Here is a 19,255-nt window from a genome sequence, read left to right on the forward strand (position 1 = left end):
TTTATTTTATTTAATGCAATCCGCCAACCCCAACAGTAGAGGAATAAACCAAAACAGAGAAGGATAAGGAATTACCACACATACAAACCAAGCAACAGTCATTAATAACTCCTCAACTCTCCTCATATGTACTCCTCTCCCACCATTAACCATGTAGCAAATGCTAGCTCTGACAAGGATTTGCAACAGAGCCCAGATTATAAAGGGGAAGGGAGTGGCTAACCGAGCTCAGCTGTGAACACAGAGATTTCCAACATGGCCGATTAACCCCTGCTCTACCAGATGAAATAAACACATTTAAATGAAGAAGAGCTTCTTCTCAGCGCTGGAGTAGGAGCAATCAACACTGCGGTCTTCTGGCTCCTAGCTGTCACGGTAGCCCCGTGACACATAGAACCAGATTCTGGAGAATGGTGGCACCTTTTAAAATGTAAGTGCATTACAAGCTCTTCCAATAAGCGAGCAAATAAGATGGGCAAAATCTGCCGAAATTCAGATTGACCAGATTCCCTCAGCAATTCAATTTGCATCTAATCAAATTGTTGGGGAAAAAAACAGCTTATTGTTCTCTGAGGTCTCTCCGAATACCAAAACAAAATAAACAGAAGAATTAAAAAATTACAAAATCCAAAGCTATATCCTCCTCTTGTCTTTCATTTATCCTGGCATCACAGTTACACTCCCAATCCTCTACTTGTCCATTCCCCAGGTTCTGCTCTACCCTTCCATCTTCACTCTTTGATGATTTTAGTGCTGATTAGGCTTCAAGCCTAGATACATTATGATGCTATGAGTTGGGGACAACACTTGTTATGACATCGTGTAAGGCTCTATCAGTGACTCGGCCTTGTGTGGTGCCTTGATCTGAAGATGGAGGAGAAGACCAAATCCTGAAAGAGGGTGCAAGCCAGTAGAGGATGGCTTGGAAAAGTGAAGCATCCAAACAGGTGAATATGATATAATGTATTTGGGTTTTTTTTTTCACCTGAGCAGCTTAATAGCTCTGTATCCATTTAATAGAGCAGAAGGTTTGGACATTTGTAGCAAAATTTGAATTAAATAATTAAAACTGTGTTCAAAGGTTAACATTTATTATGATTTTGTTTTTGCTTTGTCTTTGCCGCTTAGATATTCCTTGGAGTTCATATCGGGTCGTAGTAATATAATGACACATTTTGGGAGAAACATACAAATCACAAGAGCCCAACTGGAAGATAAAATTGCAAAGATCTCCATGGCAACAACATATTGGCCCCTGGCGCTAAGAGTGGCTGGGATGAAGGACATCCAGACACTGAGGAAAGCCAACATACTAAAAGTGATAAATTTGGCTTCATTGAAGCTGTTGGGAAGCCTCCTGGCCAAGAAGGCTACAACGAAACTTGTGGATGACAGCAAACCAAGATACCCCAACATGCACCAGAAGGCAGTGGAGGAGCCTTCGTTACACTCAACTATAATAACACCAGGTTGGGATTTGATGTTGTATTCTGGAAATGGAGGATAAAGGGACAACCAAACAACACAGAGAGACAATTGTATAAGTGAGCACACAAGGATTATTGTGTAGGAAACACTAGGGCTTGTCCATTTTCTGAGCTTACTGTTTGGCTTTGTAGCCATAAAGGCAAACACAACCATGATGGTTTTGGCCAAAATACTAGAAATGCAAATTGTAAATACCATACCAAATATTACCTGTCTCAGAATACATTTTAAAGTTTCAGGGTAACCAATGAAATTTAAAGAACACAAGAAGCAAAAAAGTATAGACAAAAGTAGAAGACAGCTTAGAGAGTAGTTATTTGCCCGAACGATAGGGGTGCTTCTGTATCGAAAGAAAAGACACAATATGAAAAGTGTGAAAACTGATGAGAAGACAGCTGCAGCAGTCAAGGATGAGCCTAACGGACCTTCATAAGAAAGGACCTCAATGGTCTTCAGGATACACTTGTTTTTTTCAGCATTGGGCCACAAGTTCCATGGACATTTGTAACAATCGTCGGAATCTGAGAAAGACATGGGAAAGCAGTTTAGGAACTATGGAGTTGGGAGAAGTAATTTTTTGAAAAATGTAATTCATACTTGGCAACTCCGCAGATGGGACATTGAGATTTCTAAAAGTGGCTTTCAAAATGGACCCAATTACATTGGATAGTTTGCTAAATCACAAATAGTCCATATGTATCCCATCATCACAACATAAAATATATACAGACTTTCAATCTGATCATCTAAACAAATATCAAAGAACTTAAGACCAGACCAGACTTTACCATATAAAATACATCCCACAAGTAAATACCCTAGAGAGACCTAAATTAATATTGACCATAGAGCCCCTAAAGAATTAGAGACATCCAAACCTTAAGGAAATACAAACACCTCTAAGAAACCCCCTTTAGAAATATACACTTCACACAAAATTCCTTTCATAGAGGATTTGAATTCTACTCGAAATTTACAAAAATCGGTATTTGCCAAAATGCAGATTTTTTTGTTATTCGCTTTTGGGTAAATTCAGCAAAATGGAGGTCAAAGTGTACATCATGATGCCGATGACCTCCCGTATGCGTGTGCAGAAGGCGCCATCACATCTATCCAGAAGTTCCAACACAGTGAAAAAGTTACGAAGATTCCATGACAAGTGGCAGGGGATCCGAAGGAAAAAATAGGACATTTTACCTAATCCAATCATCTCTAGTGAGTATATCTAAATGGTCTCTCTAGTTTTAACAAAACTTTGCATTAATCAATAATACAAGCGAACTTCTTCTCTCCCCCACTTCCCTGCTTTATTAAAAGGGTTGTCTTCTGGTTAAAACATATCATCGCCTATCAACAGGATAGGCGATAAATTGTTGATTCACTGCTGAGAACTGTACTGATTGACAGAACAGGGACCTTTGAGCCCCGTTGGTAGGTAGCAGCAGTACACAAGTGTAGCCTGTGATCTACTCACTCTCTATAGTGCTGTCGAGGGAAGCACTTGGCTTTTTCTTGAAGCCGCACAGAGAAAAAATGGTGGAGCATTATAGCCCAGTAGTGGGTCATCCGCCAATCAGCATGTTATCACCTCTCTAATAGGTTATAACCTCCTTTAACCAGACAACCTCTTTAACTAATCATTAACTCTGTAAATTTGTCTTCGTGAAATCAAGATGAACTGCCATCTTTTTGAGGGATTAGATTACAGCTGTCAATTAAAAGTCTATGGAAAGGGTAGAGGTAGAAGAAAATAGGACAAGAGTGAGAGACAGACAGATAATTCTACAGTTCTCTAGTAAGTGACTTATATTCCCCTGTACTAGATTCACAGCTACACTGCTCAGTATAGCTTTATAATGTTCTCCATGTTACTGCTGAACATATAGTACACAGAGACAGGAGAGAAGGACTCCCTCATGTATGTGTGTGTTGTGAATATGAGAAATCATAGCAGCTACTCTCCACCCACTAGCTAAAGGCCGACTGAAAATTAGACAAACGCTGCAGAGTAGTAAAAAGGAGGTAAATGCAGGGTATAAGTAATGAAATAAAACAGAAGAAAGTGCCCCTTGTGCAACTCAAACAGGACAAAATGTACATATTGAATGTGCGATTTCCCACCTGTGATCGCTGTGTACCTCAGGCACAACAATGATTTGGGCTAGGCGTGTGTTCCTGGTGGCTACACCATCCACTGGATCTCACAGAGAGTCCAGATATAGAATTGAAGAACAAGAGGATTTGGATGGGGAAAATTAGTGCTGCCAAGGATCTTTGAGTCAACAGTGGAAAGGGAGTTGTGGCTTTAAAAAAAGGATTTATTTTCCATGTGTTTCGGAACTGATCAAGCTCCTTCTTCAGGCAAAAAACATGCATATCATTCCCGAAACGCATAGCAAATAAATATTTTTAAAGCCACAATTCCCTTCTCACTGTTTACGCAAAGATCCTAGGCAGCGCTAATTTTTCACCATCCAAATCCCCTTATTCTTCGAGGGTATAAGTAATGTAATGGCCTGAAATAGTGTTAATCCTCATAAATACTCATTGCGGCTATTCTGAAAAGTCACGGGAAGCTACAGGCATGGTTTAAAGGGAACAGAATGCCCATGAGGTCTGTTAGGCTAGGATGGGTTTAGATCAGTGTTCCCCAACTCTGGTCCTCAAGAGCCACCAACAGGTCTTGTCTTCAGGATTTCCTTAGTATTGCACAGGTGATTGAATGCAATTATCACCTGTGCAATACTAAGGAAATCCTGAAAACATGACCTGTTGGTGGCTCTTGAGGACCGGAGTTGGGGACCACTGGTTTAGATACTACTCACTGGTCTTATTAGAGATTTCCCCATGAGGACATGGCACACACTGAAAACAACACGTAGGCTCCCCTCGTCTCACTGCCCTTCGGAAACCTGGAGAACAACTCTCACTACAGACAGATATCGGAATCTGAAAAAATAACAAGAATGGAAAGGTTAAGCAGTTTACGATCCACTCATCATGTTGCCATTGCCTACAGTTTTTCCATAGCTTACCTGCTCAATGCCAGAAGGCCATATGACAGCACTAACATTAATGGTGAAGATATTCCCATCAGTGGCTGCTGCATCGTAACTTCCAACTTTGACTTTTTTCATGCCACCATTACCTCTGAGCTGCCAGTTGACAATGTCATATACTGCCGGGAGGTCCCCATTCTCATCAAAGAAGACTTCTCTCCCATCGTTCAGTTTTACATTAACATTTTGAATATAGTGTTTTAACTAGCGCAAAAAAACAAAACAAAAAACAAGTAAGATATCAATTAACTGGAAAAACTAAAAAACTATACTTGGGGGTAGAACGCTGGGCATGTTGAGAAAGATACGCATAAAATTTGTGCCCAAAAATTATCCCCATGAAACTAAATAAAAGCAATCAATATCAGTCTGCAATATCATTGCATCATATCGATTCCAGAGACAAAAAGATTATTTATATTTTATCCATTTGCCCCTTTCCGTCTTGGTGATTTTTCATTTTTGTGCTCCTGTTTATTCCTTCCCTTCTGCCAAGAGACATGACATGTAAAATCTTCGGCCAACATAGCCACACGCTTGATTTTGTAGAATGAAATTTAGTTTTGAATGACACCATTGACATGACACCGCCAAATGACTTAGAAATATAATTCTCCTGGTTAATACAATTATTGCGATACCAAAGTTGTTTACCTTTTTTTTTAATTACGGTAACGGGTTATAAAAAATCGGAAATGAATTTAAAAAAAAACATGTGGCTTGTGTCAACATTTTCCGAGACGTGTAACGTTTTTGTTTTAATTTTGACCGTGTGGAACCTGTTTTTTTGCATAGTGAGATGATGTTTTTATTGATATGGATTATAACAAAATCCCGGCACTCACATTTTTGAGAAATTAGGTGTTTAATTCTATCAACAAGGACGCGTTTTACCCACAATGTCATTGCTGGTGAAAGCCGGGGATGGGACTAAACATGTCCTTGCTGATTGAATTTTAAAGCCTAATTCATCACAACATGAATGCCGGGACTTTAATGGAATCCATACTTTCGAGCACCACCTTGATTTATTGAGTGCCGATCCACCCTTGGATTCTATATTCAATGTTTTTATTGATATTATTTTGGTTAAAATACAATATTTTCATTGCTTCCTGTTGCATGTTTTGCAACATTGTGGTCAACGAAAAAACACCTTTCTAGCCTATTCGAGGTAATTAACTTCATATTTTGATAGATCAAACATTTAGTGAAGTAACAATGCAACGTATGTTTATTTTATTTTATTTTACTGTTTCTTTTTTTATATAAAGGAAATATATATATATATATATTTTTTTTTTTAAATGTGTGCTTAGGAAATTTTAAGCTTTGACCATCCAAACGCTTATACATTGCAGTAGACAGTGAAAATTACAGTCTCCTACGAAGCCCAGTCACAGGCTGATCTTCATAGGAGCAACATCATAACCTTCCATCCTTCTGACCACATCGATGACGCCCCTCTCCTGATCACTCAAAGTAAAATGCCACTATTCAAAAAAAGAGAAGAATTTAAGGTGTTAACAGTAGTGGGCTGCTGGAGACAGATGCTGGTGGTAAAACACAGTCCTCGTGTGCCAGATATGATGTAGGCTCAACCCATGAGCCTGCATCAAAGAAGAAAGTGAACTGAAGCTACCTGACTGTTTGGCCCGGTAGTTAGCCACTACCTGCCTGTAAGTTTTCACCCCTATGCACAAAAATAATAAGTCTATTAAACACCTATAGGACCCAGACACTTTTTTATTCCAATTCTTCTTCGAAGAGTCATAACTTTTTAATTTTTCTGTCAACATCACATATGAGGGCTTATTTTCTCTGAGTTGTAGTTATGAATTGTATAATTTATTGAATCCTATAATGTACTGAAAGCTGGCAAAAAATTGAGGCCAAATTAATAAAGAAAATGCAATTCCACCAATATTTTTGGGGTTCTACTTTTATATTGTTCTTTTTGCTGTACAAATGATCCACCGAGGGCGTCATCTGGACAGGCGACACCCTGGAACATGTCAGCACTGCATGCGCCAATCTACAGCAACATACCTTTCACAGGTTGTGAGACATTATGTCCTATTGGCTGAAATCTATTATTTAAGATCTGCCTACTACTGTGATGCCACTTCCTCAGAAGAAGACACCGCAACCAAAACGCACATTCGGGTGGTGGTACCACACTATTGGACCAAAGTAATCTCTCTTTATATTCACATATATCTCTTGCAGGATTATGTTTCACATGAGTGCATTTTCTTGCAGGGACATTGGCTTGTGGCTGCTTCTCACCATCATGATATAACCTGCTTCACCTCTTTCTTTGATATTCACATCTCTAGCCACGTGTCCATGCCCTGACTGATTTAGACATTCCTCCATACTAAACTGTTTAATAATTTTTGCCTTGTCCCTTTATTGCGGTGCCATATATTGGCCATTTACATGTAATCACCCTAGCCCTTGATGTTTTTTTAATGATTCAATAAAAGTTGTTTTAATCTTTATGCTAAGGGACAGTGTGGTACAGTCCAGGCCAAGGGATAGAGGGGCCAGCCAGGCCAAGGAACAGAGAACCAGTCAGGCCAATGGACGAGAGGTGATACAACCAGGCTAAGGGACAGGGAGGCCAGCCAGGCCAAGGGACAGGGTTGCCAGCCAGGCCAAGGGACCAGATGGGTACAACCAGGCCAAGGGACAGGGGGTAAGCCAGGCCAAGGGACAGGGGGGCTAGCCAGGCCAAGGGACACAAGGGCCAGCTAGGCCAAGTTGTTTTTATCTTTCTACTAAGGGACAGTGGGGTACAGTCCATGCCAAGGGATAGAGGGGCCAGCCCGGCCAAGGAACAGGGGACCAGCCACGCCAATGGACGAGAGGGGATTCAACCAGGCTAAAGGACAGGGAGGCCAGCCAAGCCAAGGGACAAGGTTGCCAGCCAGGCCAAGAGACAGAATGGGTACAACCAGGCAAATGGACAGGAGGTTAGCCAGGCCAAAGGACAGGGGGGCTAGCCAGGCCAAGGGACACAAGGACCAGCTAGGCCAAGTTCCAGGAGGGCCAGCTAGGCTGAGGGACATAGTGTGACAGCCATGCCAAGGGCCAGCCAGGACTGAAGGACATGGGGTCCAGCCAGGTCCAAGGGAAATGGGGGTCCAGCCACAGCCAAGGAACAGCGAGGCAGCCAAGCCAAAAGACATACTGGTCCAGTCAGTCCAAGGGACAAAGGGGGCCAGCCAGGCAAAGGGACATATTGGGCCAGTCAGGCCAACAGACATCTTAGTGATAGCAATCGAGGCTGGAAGTGCCAGGATTTCTACAAATTGTGATCTTATTCGATGCTGAGTAAATGTATTTATTTTGTGTGTGGACCTCACAAAAAAAGTAAACAGACCCTTCTTGAAGTTGAGGAAAGTGCAATTTCATTTCAGAATTTTCAAAATTATTTTTATTTGAACTCTTTAAGTTTCAAGAAACTTGCTTCAACAGGATATGCTATAATAACAGAAAGTTTTAATAGATGTAAGAAAATATTCAGGGTTTCTGGTATTTTAGTAGAATGTACGTTCTGCTTTATGTCTGAATATCAGTTGAGAGTCATTATGTACTTTGTGGCAAATTGTTCCATTCAAGGTAATACATTTGGGCTTGTGGGGATAAAATCTTGAATATTTGTGGAATTAATATTTTTATTCTTACCTGCCAAGGTTTGATGTGGTATATGTCTGCACAGCTCCCATTGCGAAAAGGTCCTTTACCTTCCACACAAGTTCTTATATCATGAAGAGACTTTGCTATGACCTGAACAGAGGTATAGATACTTAAGGAACCTCTTAAACTTGACACATCAGTGTAAGCGTTATCAACTTTACTAAGATCTTCAAGTCCTGTACAGATCTTGGTAGAATTAATCAAAGATTGAGAATCTTCTATCACATTTGAGAATCTGCATGAAAAAGTTTTTTCCCAAAATATTTTATTCCAAGTTTTTTCAGAATTCTTGGAAAAGTTATTAGGATGGATACTGTACAAATATTCTTTAAATCCTGGAATGGTCGAGCTGTGGAAGGCAAAACCAATGGACCCCACGAGTAACGTGGAGTATTTTTCTGCTTCTAAAATTGATGTGGTCGACCAGGCCTCACTGGCCACAAAAGTCTTACCGGTAACCTTTTGCTTGATCATCTCATCCATCAGTATGGCAACAAAGAGGTCATTGGCGAAAACTAGTACAGCTTTTGCTGTTGACGCCTTGATAACCCTTGTCATATGAGGGATGTTTCTATCCACAATATTGCTATCAATAAACTCGGTAAAGGCCACACAAGCTCCAGCTTTGACGATCTCCTCCTTAACTAGTTTGGCTCCTTGATATCCATAATCACTTCTCAAGACAATAACACCAATCCATTTCCATTGAAAGTGTAATATCAAGTGAGCCAACCCCTTTGATTGAAATGTATCACTCGGAACTGTTCTAAAAAAGGAAGGAAACTGCATCCGATCACTCAGCAGAAAACTAGTTGAAAAATGACTTATCTGAAAAAAAGCAACAACGATATTGAAAAATGTTCATATTTATCTTCTTAACATTCATATTTATTTGTTGAGATGTCAACAGTAAATTGAGTCTACCATAGACTTATCTATAATTCCCAAATACAGCACCCTACCTGCGGATATCGATACAATCCCAATATGTGCGCCATGAGAATAGAAGATGTTGACATCGCATGACCAAGGACTGCTGCCAGGGGTGGTTTTTCGCGACAACAAAAGTTTGGAAATGGCTGGATGTGACCTGTTAACATCCACAAAGTCCCCACAAGTTCTTTTCGTAGAGCAGCACATGAATCAAAGGCAACAAAATCCAAAGTGATGTTCGGAAGAAAGTCTGAACGGTTATTGATCTCCTGTAAGGCAAATTTCATTGCCTGGAACTGCTGGTACATTTCTAGTAAAAAGCTGGATAGAGAAAGCCTTTGATTGGTTAAGATGGCCAAAAGTTAGACACATGAGTCATATCTGTCACCCAAAACTTGAAATAAACTGTTCTTTACAGGATGCTGGCTAGCAATATTACATTTTCTTCCAATTATTGAACTTATACTTTAAAGTGCATCAAATTTTCCATAAATGACATATCAAGAGAAGCTATGTAGAATAGTTAAAAAAAATGGAAAATTACCCCCATCAATATGTTTAGCAACCAGAGAAGATATGGACACAATATGAAGTCATCTGATGACCCAAACCCAAGATTGGACATTTTAGCATAACCACATACAACAAAAACTGCCTACATAAACCGGACAATTTCTATGAGAGGACAACTCTTGTGCAAAATAGGAAGATTATGGCTGATCAAACTGACTTCACTGTATCCAATCAACGCAACTACATTATGCTTAACAGTAAGGTCTTACATAGTGCACGTGTCTTCTACAGGTGTCTCGGTAAATGTAAACTTCTTCACTACGTTATCTAAATGGAAAGGTAGCAGGACCCCAATCAGAATATTTCCATCACCGAAGACTCCGGATGGGTTTGAAACGCTCAGTCTACATCCTATATCACTTCCATAGGATACTGGAATGAGGTAAGATAATAAGAGATGCCAAAGACACCAGTAGATGTGGATGATCAGCCTGAGACAAGGAGAAAGTGGGGCCAGTGGTTAAAAACATTGGAAAAACATTGTGATTGACCAGTACTATAAATATAGCGTTACAGTATACTGAAAGCTCTTGGGTCAAACTGATGCAACGTGTCCACTGACCATTTGGTACCATTCATAGTGCTTAAGTAGCAAAGTGGTCTTCAGGCCATCCTTGGATACCAAAGAACAGTTACAACTCCTACCTCTGCACCCACAATATGTTTTTCCCTCATGTATTGAGGTTCCATGTGTCATGACCCTACCCATTCTCTATAGCCGACTACCTTATTACGCACTCTCTAACTCTCTCTAGATGTACCTCATGTTGACTCATTATCCAAGCAGATCTGTTCCTTTGCCTGCCACTAAGCCCTTTATTTTATATATCAATGAGAGGAAGGCATCAGAGGTTCCAATTATCTAATTATTCCAAGGTTCATCTTCCCTTAGGGAGATGATAGCTAGAAGAATAATTATCTGGATAATAGCAACACTCAGAGGGAATAAACATCTGTCTTATCAGATCTTTTTTTTTTTTATTTCCAGCCATTTGTTCAAGCACGTAGTATTATTGATAAGTGAATGTTTAGTGGCAGAAGTGCAACTTTATTATGATAAAAAAACACCTAAAATCACAATCAATATAACTGGGCCAGCCAGGAATGGTCACAGAGTTGTGCTGAAGCCACTCCTTTGTTATTTTAGCTGTGTGCTTAGGGTCATTGTCTTGTTGGAAGGTGAACCTTCGACCAAGTCTGAGGTCCAGAGCACTCTGGAAAAGGTTTTCATCCAGGATATCTCTGTACTTGGCCGCATTCATGTTTCCTTCAATGACAACCAGTCGTCCTGTCCCTGCAGCTGAAATACACCCCCATAGCATGATGCTGCCACCACCATGTTTCACTCTTGGGATTGTATTGGGCAGGTGATGAGCAGTGCCTGGTTTTCTCCACATGAAACATGAATGTGGCCAAGTACAGAAATATCCTGGATGAAAACCTTTTCCAGAGTGCTCTGGACCTCAGACTTGGCCGAAAGTTCACCTTCCAACAAGACAATGACCCTAAGCACACAGCTAAAATAACAAAGGAGCGGCTTCAGAACAACTCTGTGACCATTCTTGACTGGACCAGCCGAGCCCTGACCTAAACCTAATTGAGCATCTCTGGAGAGACCTGAAAATGGCGTCCAGCAACGTTCACCATCCAACCTGACGGAACTGGAGAGAATCTGCAAGGAAGAATGGCAGAGGATCCCCAAATCCAGGGGTGAAAAACTTGTTACATCATTCCCAAGAAGACTCATGGCTGTATTAGCTCAAAAGATGCTTCTACTCAATACTGAGCAAAAGGTCTGAATACTTATGACCATGTGATATTTCAGTGTTTCTTTTTTAATACATTTGCAAAAATTACGACATTTCTGTTTTTTTTCAGTCAAGATAGGGTGCAGAGTTTACATTAATGAGAAAAAAGTGAACTTTTTTTGAATTTACCAAATGGCTGCAATGAAACAAAGAGTGAAAAATGTAAAGGGGTCTGAATACTTTCCGTATCCACTGTATATATAGTGTGTGTCATGTATATTATTATTATTATTATTATTATACATTTTTATAGCGCCATTTATTCCATGGCGCTTTACATGTGAATACGGGGCAAATATAGACAAATACATTAAACATGAGCAGATAACAAGGCACACGAGTACATAAGGAGGGAGGACCCTGCCCGCGAGGGCTCACAGTCTGCAGGGGGTGGGTGAGGATACACTAGGAGAGGGTAGGGCAGGTTGCGCGGCTGTTCAGTAGGTTGAGGATCACTGCAGGCTGTAGGCTTGTCGGAAGAGGTGGGTCTTCAGGTTCTTTTATAAAGTGTAATACTCTAAATTAATACATACCACATACAGATTGCACATAAAACATTGTACAGCACATTATACTCACACAGGTGGAAGACTTTTCCTCCATGGGGCTCCAGGAGAGCAGTAGATGTTTGTCAGCAGCTTTTGCAACAAGCAGTGCACACGACACCCCCAGTCTCTGATGTAGATGGCCAGCTGAGAAGACAGAACAGAAAGGAGAGATGGAGGGGGAAGTTGCTTCCAACACCTGCCAACTGAAGCCCAATGCAGAGCAATACAATTACAGTAGTTTATCTCTACCTGCTGCACCACCCTCTGATTTTTGGCGGGTGGCACCTTGTGCAACTGCACTCGTCGCATATAGGTAAGGCCGGCCATGGAGACAACTGTCAGCCGAGGCAGGAGCGACCATGATGTTTGTGATGATGATAATGTTGTGGACAAACCTTGGGACGCAGACGTGGGTGCTGAAGAGTAGTGATGAGTGAATTTGTTCAGAAAACGATCGCCAAACATAAATTCAACATGGACATGGCATATTCGGATTCATGCTTGGAAACACAAGAAAATTTTTTATAAACTTAGTATTTTTAGCACTTCAGCAACGATAATGATGGTGTATCATGAGCATTTTGCATGTATTTGATGAGGGGAGGGGGTTTGCAGAGCTCAGAGGTGCGGCGTTCTAGTGTGCCTGAGTTGTAGTGCTGTCTCCCCCCCAAAAGAGTGAGATTGAAATTGTCACAAAGTGGATATACCTCAGTCCTCTTAGTTTGTGGTGTATCAGCCAGCCACTTGCTGCCACTCACATTGCGCAGTAAAATACACCGAGTAAATATAGAGGTTTAATTATGATTGATGCGTTCGCAGCCTGGGGTCCACCGTGCAGGAGAACCTGCTGCTAGCAAACGGCGGAACTATATGGCGGTATGAGCTATCTCTGTTTCTTCACAGAGTAGCCGTGAACTCAAAGCACTGTGCCCTGTTAGACTCCACAATGGCACAGGCTAACTACCCAATCGAGGGCAGTCAGTGGTCATGCATGCACACAAAAACTCCTCACCGGAGGTGCCAGCATTCTTAGGCCTTATTTCAGCCAGGTCCCTGAATACATTCACACAAAACTCCTCACCGGAGGTGCCAGCATTCTAGGGGCTTATCTCAGCCGGGTCCCTGAACACAAGCTCACATAACCACACTAGCGCAAAGCACATAACATAGAACAATACTAGCGCATGGCCATGCGAGCCTTAAATAGTTATAGCACGTACAGGACCTTCCTAGAAGGACCAATGAGAGGCTGCCACAGAGCGTGAGCAACTACAGGACCTTCCTGAAGGACCAATGGCTTTAGCTGCAGTAACTGATCATGTGACCCTCGATCTCCACTGAGAGATCTTACTCTGGGCATGCTCAGAACGAGAAAAGCAGGACTTAGTCCCAGAAGCGTCTGCTTGCTGCTGCCCAGCACTGACTTCAATGGCAGAAGAAGGAAAAGCAGCAGTAACTCTTTGTACAGAGTCAGACTGAACAAGATGCTGGGACTGATGTCTCCGCTGAGCAGGCTCTACTGCAGCAGGAGAAGAATGGGAGACCGCAGCGGAGATGGCCTGAGATTCCCCCTGTGCAGAGGCGGGAACTCGACCCCTAACACACTGGGCCTGAGTTTGTTTTTGTTTTTTGTTTTTAAAAAGTGAGATTGAAATTGTCACAAAGTGGATATACCTCAGTCCTCTTAGTTTGTGGTGTATCAGCCAGCCACTTGCTGCCACTTACATTGCGTAGTAAAATACACTGGGCCTGGGTTTTGCTGCAGTCTCCCCCCATAAAAAAAGGGAGATTTAAATTCTCAACAAGTTTAGATACACCTTCTACCTTGTTTTACAGTACCATATAACGGTTGTTAGTTTGGTTACATTTTCCCAAAAATGAGGAAGTCTGGTGGAAGAGGCCGTGGGTGGTCGTTGCCAGCTGGTAATGATGGTGGTGGTGGTGGAGCATCTGGTGGTAGTGGGAAAAGCAAAATAGCACCTAAGGCTCGAGTTGTTGAGCCAGCGTCATCGTCTGACTACACAAGGCCTCGAAGGCTCCCTTATCTGGGAGTAGGAAAACCGCTTTTAAAGCCGGAGCAGCAGGAAAAAGTTTTGGCTTTCCTTGCTGACTCAGCCTCTAGCTCTTTCGCCTCCTCTTCAGAAAGTTTCAAATATAAATGCAGCGAGTCGTCAGTGGATGCTCCCGGCCAGGAACAAGTCGCTTCCTTGTGTCCTTCACCCAAACCAAAAGTGAAGGATGCGTTAGCGACACTACAGGTTACTCCATGGAGCTCTTTACACATACCGTGCCTGGGTTAGAAAGGGAAATTGTTAACAGCCCATTACAAGATGAATCGGACATGGAGTGCACTTATGCACAGCCACAGCTAGATTATTATGCTGTTCCATTTACTCAGATCACTACATTGTCAGAAACTGGCCCTGATGAGACTATGGTGCCCGATTCCGAACGCTATAGCACCTTACACGGTGACACAGAGGAAGGTGCACATGACATTGAAGAGGAGGTGATAGATGAGCCAGTTGTTGACCCAGACTGACAGCCATTGGGGGAAGAGGGTGCCACTGACTGTAGCTCAGAAGTGGAGGAGGATGATCCTCAGCAGCCATCAACATCAGAACAGCTTTCATTAGGCAGGCCCGTATCTGGCCAAAAACGTTTGTCTAAAACAAAAACAGTTTTAGGACAGCGTGGCCATCTGGTGAAAGTTACACAGCGTGCAATGCCTAAAAAGGTATTGCATAGTAGGAAGAGTGGAGTGTGGCAATTTTTTAACCAAGATCCGAATGATCAGTGCAAAGTTATCTGTAAGAAATGCTCAAAGACCTTTAGCAGAGGGAAGAATCCCCTAAATTTAAATACCACTTGCATGCGTAGACATTTAACCAGCATGCACTTGCAAGCCTGGACTAACTACCAAATGTCCCGTACCGTTGGTGCACCTGCTCAGAATGAAGGTAGTCAGCAATGCTACATTGCTTCCCTCACTGTAAGCCCACTGCTTATTAAGACTCCACCAGCAGCAAATGTGGAGGTATCGTCGCAAGACCAAAGCAGTCAGGGAATCACAAGGTTCTTGGTAGGAAACACTGTATGTAGCCCAACATCCAGAATACCATCACCAACCCTCTCTCAATCCGCCATGTCCACCACCACCACCGCTAGTTCCACCATATGCACCTCTCCAGTCCAGCTCACCCTACAAGAGACTATCATTAGGAAAAGAAACTACTCATCCTCTCATCCACGTACACAGGGATTGAATGCCTACATTGCTAGACTAATCTCGTTAGAGATGATGCCCTACCGGTTGGTTGAAAGCGAAGCTTTCAAAGCCCTGATGGCCTACGCAGTACCACGCTATGACCTAACCAGTCGACACTTCTTTGCAAGAAAAGCCATCCCAGCCCTCCACCAGCATGTCAAATACTATATTGTCCATGCACTGAGGCAATCAGTCAGTAGAAAGGTGCACCTCACAACAGATGCATGGACCAGTAGGCATGGCCAGGGACGTTACGTGTCCATCACGGCACACTGGGTTAATGTGGTGGATGTAGGGCCACAGGGGACAGCCATAGTGGGACAGTTCTGCCTAGCCCACGGTCTAGGAAACAGTTGGCTGTAGGCATTCGCCCCTCCTCCTCCTCCAGAAGCGAAAGCTCATCCACAGAGCACAGTCGCATGACCACTCCATCCGCAGCTGCCAGTGTTGCACATGAGGTGTCCCATTATGGAACAGCTGGTGGTAAGCGTCAGCAGGCTGTGTTGGAAATGAAGTGTTTGGGCAACAACAGACACACCGCAGAAGTTCTGGCCGAGTACTTGCAGCAAGAAACTCAGTCATGGCTGGGCAGTGTACATCTTGAGGCAGGCAAGGTAGTTAGTGATAACGGAAGGGATTTTATGGCTGCCATAGCCCTTTCAGAACTGAAACACATACCTTGCCTTGCTCACACCTTGAACCGGTTGGTGCAGAGCTTCTTGAAAAATTATTCGGGGTTACCAGCCCTGCTCCTGAAGGTGCAAAGACTTTGCATGCACATTCCGCCGGTCACCAGTACACTCCAGCCGTATGCTGAACCATTAGCGATCGCAGAATCTTCCCCAGCACCGCCTAATAATCGACGTTGCAAAAAGGTGGAACTCCACACTGCACATGCTTCAGAGGCTGTGCGCACAGAGGCGTGCTGTCATGTATTTGTGGGAGGATACACATACACGGGCAGGCAGTTGGATGGCAGATATGGAGTTGTCTGGTGTGCAGTGGTCGAAGCTACAAAACCTCTGTCAAGTCCTTCAGTGGTTTGAGGAATGCACACGGCTGGTTAGTGCAGACAACGCCATCATAAGCATGAGCATCCCACTAATGCGTTTGCTGATGCAAAGTTTGACGCACATTAAGGAGCAGGCTTCTGCAGCCGAGGAGGAGGGAAGCCTTGATGACAGTCAGCCATTGTCTGCTCAAGGAACTCTCCTGGACGAGGTGGCAGATGAAGAGGAGGAGGAGGATGATGGGGATGAATATTTATGGGAGGAGGATGCTTCTCAGGGGGCAATAGAAACTGGTGGCGTTGCAAGGTGAGGTACAGGTTTTTTGCGGGAGACAAGTGATATTGATTTGCAAGAAACTGCTCCTCAACTCAGCACAAGCAGTGAATTGACACCTGGAACATTGGCCCACATGGCTGAGTATGCCTTGCGTATCCTAAAAAGGGACCCCCGCATTATCAAAATGATGACCGATGACGATTACTCGTTGGCCTGCCTCCTGGATCCACGATATAAAGGAAAATTACAAAATATCATGCCTGTTGTGAATTCTGTGGCTAAGTTCACTTCTGTGGTCACAAGTGGTATTGCAGTCTCTGGGCTTCCTCCCTCAGGTGTTTTGGTGAGCTCGTTGGCTGCCTTGCTATTTAGCTCCACCTGAGTCTGTCTTCCTTGCTCCTTGTCAATGTTCCAGTGTTGGATCTGAGCTACTGCATCTTTCCTTGGGCCTGCTGCTCTGCTAGATAAGTGCTTCTAGTTTGTTTTCTGTTTTTTCTGTCCAGCTTGTTATTATCTTTTGCTGGAAGCTCTGAGAAGCAAAGGGGTGCACCGCCGTGCTGTTAGTTCGGCACGGTGGGTCTTTTTGCCCCTTTGCGTGGTTTTCGTTTTAGGGTTTTTTGTAGACTGCATAGTTCTCTTTGCTATCCTCGCTCTGTCTAGAATATCGGGCCTCACTTTGCTCAATCTATTTCATTCCTACGTTTGTCTTTTCATCTTGCTAACAGTCATTATATGTGGGGGCTGCCTATTCCTTTGGGGTATTTCTCTGAGGTAAGTCAGGCTTGTATTTCTATCTTCAAGCTAGTCAGCTCCTCAGGCAGTGCCGAGTTGCATAGGTAGTGATAGGCGCAATCCACTGCTGCTTCCAGTTGTGTGAGGATAGATCAGGTACGGCAGTCTACAGAGATTCCACGTCTCAGAGCTCGTCCTATTGTTTTGGGTTATTGCCATATCACTGTATGTGCGCTGATTACTGCACGCTGTGTTGCCTGATTGCCAGCCATAACAGTACAAGGAGCCATTCAATGATTTCCAATAGAGGGAAAAAAGAAATCCTGACATCATTTTTTTTTCTTAGCTCTGTCTTCAGTCTTTTTTTTCCCCTAGACATTAGAGTGCTTCAGGACACAGCTGTGGACATGGATATTCAGGCTCTGTGCTCCTCAATGGATAATCTCGTTGTAAATGTACAAAAGATTCAAGATACTATTGATCAGAAATCGATGCTAGAACCAAGAATTCCGATTCCTGATTTGTTTTTTGGTGACAGAACTAAGTTCCTGAGCTTCAGAAATAATTGTAAGCTATTTTTGGCCTTGAAACCTCATTCTTCTGGTAATCCTATTCAACAGGTTTTGATTATTATTTCTTTTTTGCGCGGCGACCCACAGGACTGGGCGTTTTCTCTTGCACCAGGAGATTCTGCATTGAGTAATGTTGATGCATTTTTCCAGGCGCTGGGATTGCTTTACGATGAGCCTAATTCAGTGGATCAAGCTGAGAAAAATCTGCTGGCTTTATGCCAGGGTCAGGATGATGTAGAAGTATATTGTCAGAAATTTAGAAAATGGTCAGTACTCACTCTGTGGAATGAATCTGCACTAGCGGCTTTGTTCAGAAAGGGTCTCTCTGAAGCTCTTAAGGATGTAATGGTGGGATTTCCTATGCCTGCTGGTTTGAATGAGTCTATGTCCTTGGCCATTCAGATCGGTCGTCGCTTGCGCGAGCGTAAATCTGTGCACCATCTGGCGGTATTGTCTGAGAGTAAGCCTGAGCCTATGCAGTGCGACAGGACTATGACTAAAGTAGAACGGCACGAACACAGACGTCTGAACAGACTGTGTTTCTATTGTGGTGATTCTACTCATGCTATTTCTAATTGTCCTAAACGCACTAGGCGGTTCGATAGCTCTGCCGTTATTGGTACTGTACAGTCCAAATTCCTTTTGTCCATTACCTTAATGTGCTCTTTGTCATCATATTCTGTCATGGCGTTTGTGGATTCAGGCGCTGCCCTGAATCTGATGGATTTGGATTATGCTAAACGTTGTGGATTTTTCTTGGAGCCTTTGCGGTGTCCTATTCCGTTGAGAGGAATTGATGCTACACCTCTGGCCAAGAATAAGCCTCAGTACTGGGCCCAGCTGACCATGTGCATGGCTCCTGCACATCAGGAAGTTATTCGCTTTTTGGTACTGCATAATTTGCATGATGTGGTCGTGTTGGGGTTGCCATGGCTACAAACCCATAATCCAGTATTGGATTGGAACTCTATGTCGGTAACCAGCTGGGGTTGTCAGGGAGTACATGGTGATGTTCCATTTTTGTCTATTTCGTCATCCATTCCTTCTGACATCCCAGAGTTCTTGTCGGACTTTCAGGATGTATTTGAAGAGTCCAAGTCTGATGCCCTTCCTCCGCATAGGAATTGTGATTGTGCTATCGATTTGATTCCTGGTAGTAAATTCCCTAAGGGTCGTTTATTTAATTTGTCCGTACCTGAACACACCGCTATGCGCAGTTATGTGAAGGAGTCCCTGGAGAAGGGACATATTCGCCCATCGTCGTCACCATTGGGAGCAGGGTT

At 43.0% G+C, this 19,255-nt stretch overlaps 2 protein-coding genes across 2 annotated transcripts; both read right to left on the reverse strand.

Annotated features, from left to right (window-relative positions):
* Positions 1-1,092: 1,092 nt before the first annotated feature.
* Positions 1,093-5,453, reverse strand: LOC138674710 (vomeronasal type-2 receptor 26-like). Its single transcript, XM_069762527.1, has 4 exons — positions 5,442-5,453; positions 4,524-4,751; positions 4,314-4,437; positions 1,093-2,009 (listed from the first exon to the last, which is right to left on the reverse strand). Exons 1-4 carry the CDS (start codon positions 5,451-5,453, stop codon positions 1,093-1,095), a joined length of 1,281 nt encoding a protein of 426 aa, XP_069618628.1.
* A 491-nt stretch (positions 5,454-5,944) lies between these two features.
* Positions 5,945-9,493, reverse strand: LOC138674711 (extracellular calcium-sensing receptor-like). The gene is made up of 3 exons (XM_069762528.1): positions 9,215-9,493; positions 8,241-9,080; positions 5,945-6,040 (listed from the first exon to the last, which is right to left on the reverse strand). Exons 1-3 carry the CDS (start codon positions 9,491-9,493, stop codon positions 5,945-5,947), a joined length of 1,215 nt encoding a protein of 404 aa, XP_069618629.1.
* Between the last annotated feature and the right edge of the window lie 9,762 nt (positions 9,494-19,255).

The sequence above is a fragment of the Ranitomeya imitator genome, chromosome 4, assembly GCF_032444005.1.
Source record: "Ranitomeya imitator isolate aRanImi1 chromosome 4, aRanImi1.pri, whole genome shotgun sequence".
Taxonomy (NCBI): Eukaryota; Metazoa; Chordata; class Amphibia; order Anura; family Dendrobatidae; genus Ranitomeya; species Ranitomeya imitator.

Bases quoted from the DNA above. Each gene is read 5' to 3' on its own strand.
- LOC138674710 (XM_069762527.1), bottom strand. The intron at 4,438-4,523 runs GTAAGCTATGGA...TTATTTTTTCAG, and splicing joins GGCCTTCTGGCATTGAGCAG to ATTCCGATATCTGTCTGTAG. The intron at 2,010-4,313 runs GTGAGTAGTATC...TGTCTTTCTCAG, and splicing joins GGAAATCTCTAATAAGACCA to ATTCCGACGATTGTTACAAA.
- LOC138674711 (XM_069762528.1), bottom strand. From the start codon at position 9,493: ATGTACCAGCAGTTCCAGGCAATGAAATTTGCCTTACAGGAGATCAAT. The intron at 9,081-9,214 runs GTAGGGTGCTGT...GCTTTTTTTCAG, and splicing joins GATTGTATCGATATCCGCAG to ATAAGTCATTTTTCAACTAG. The intron at 6,041-8,240 runs GTAAGAATAAAA...TTTTTTGAATAG, and splicing joins ACCACATCAAACCTTGGCAG to TGGCATTTTACTTTGAGTGA.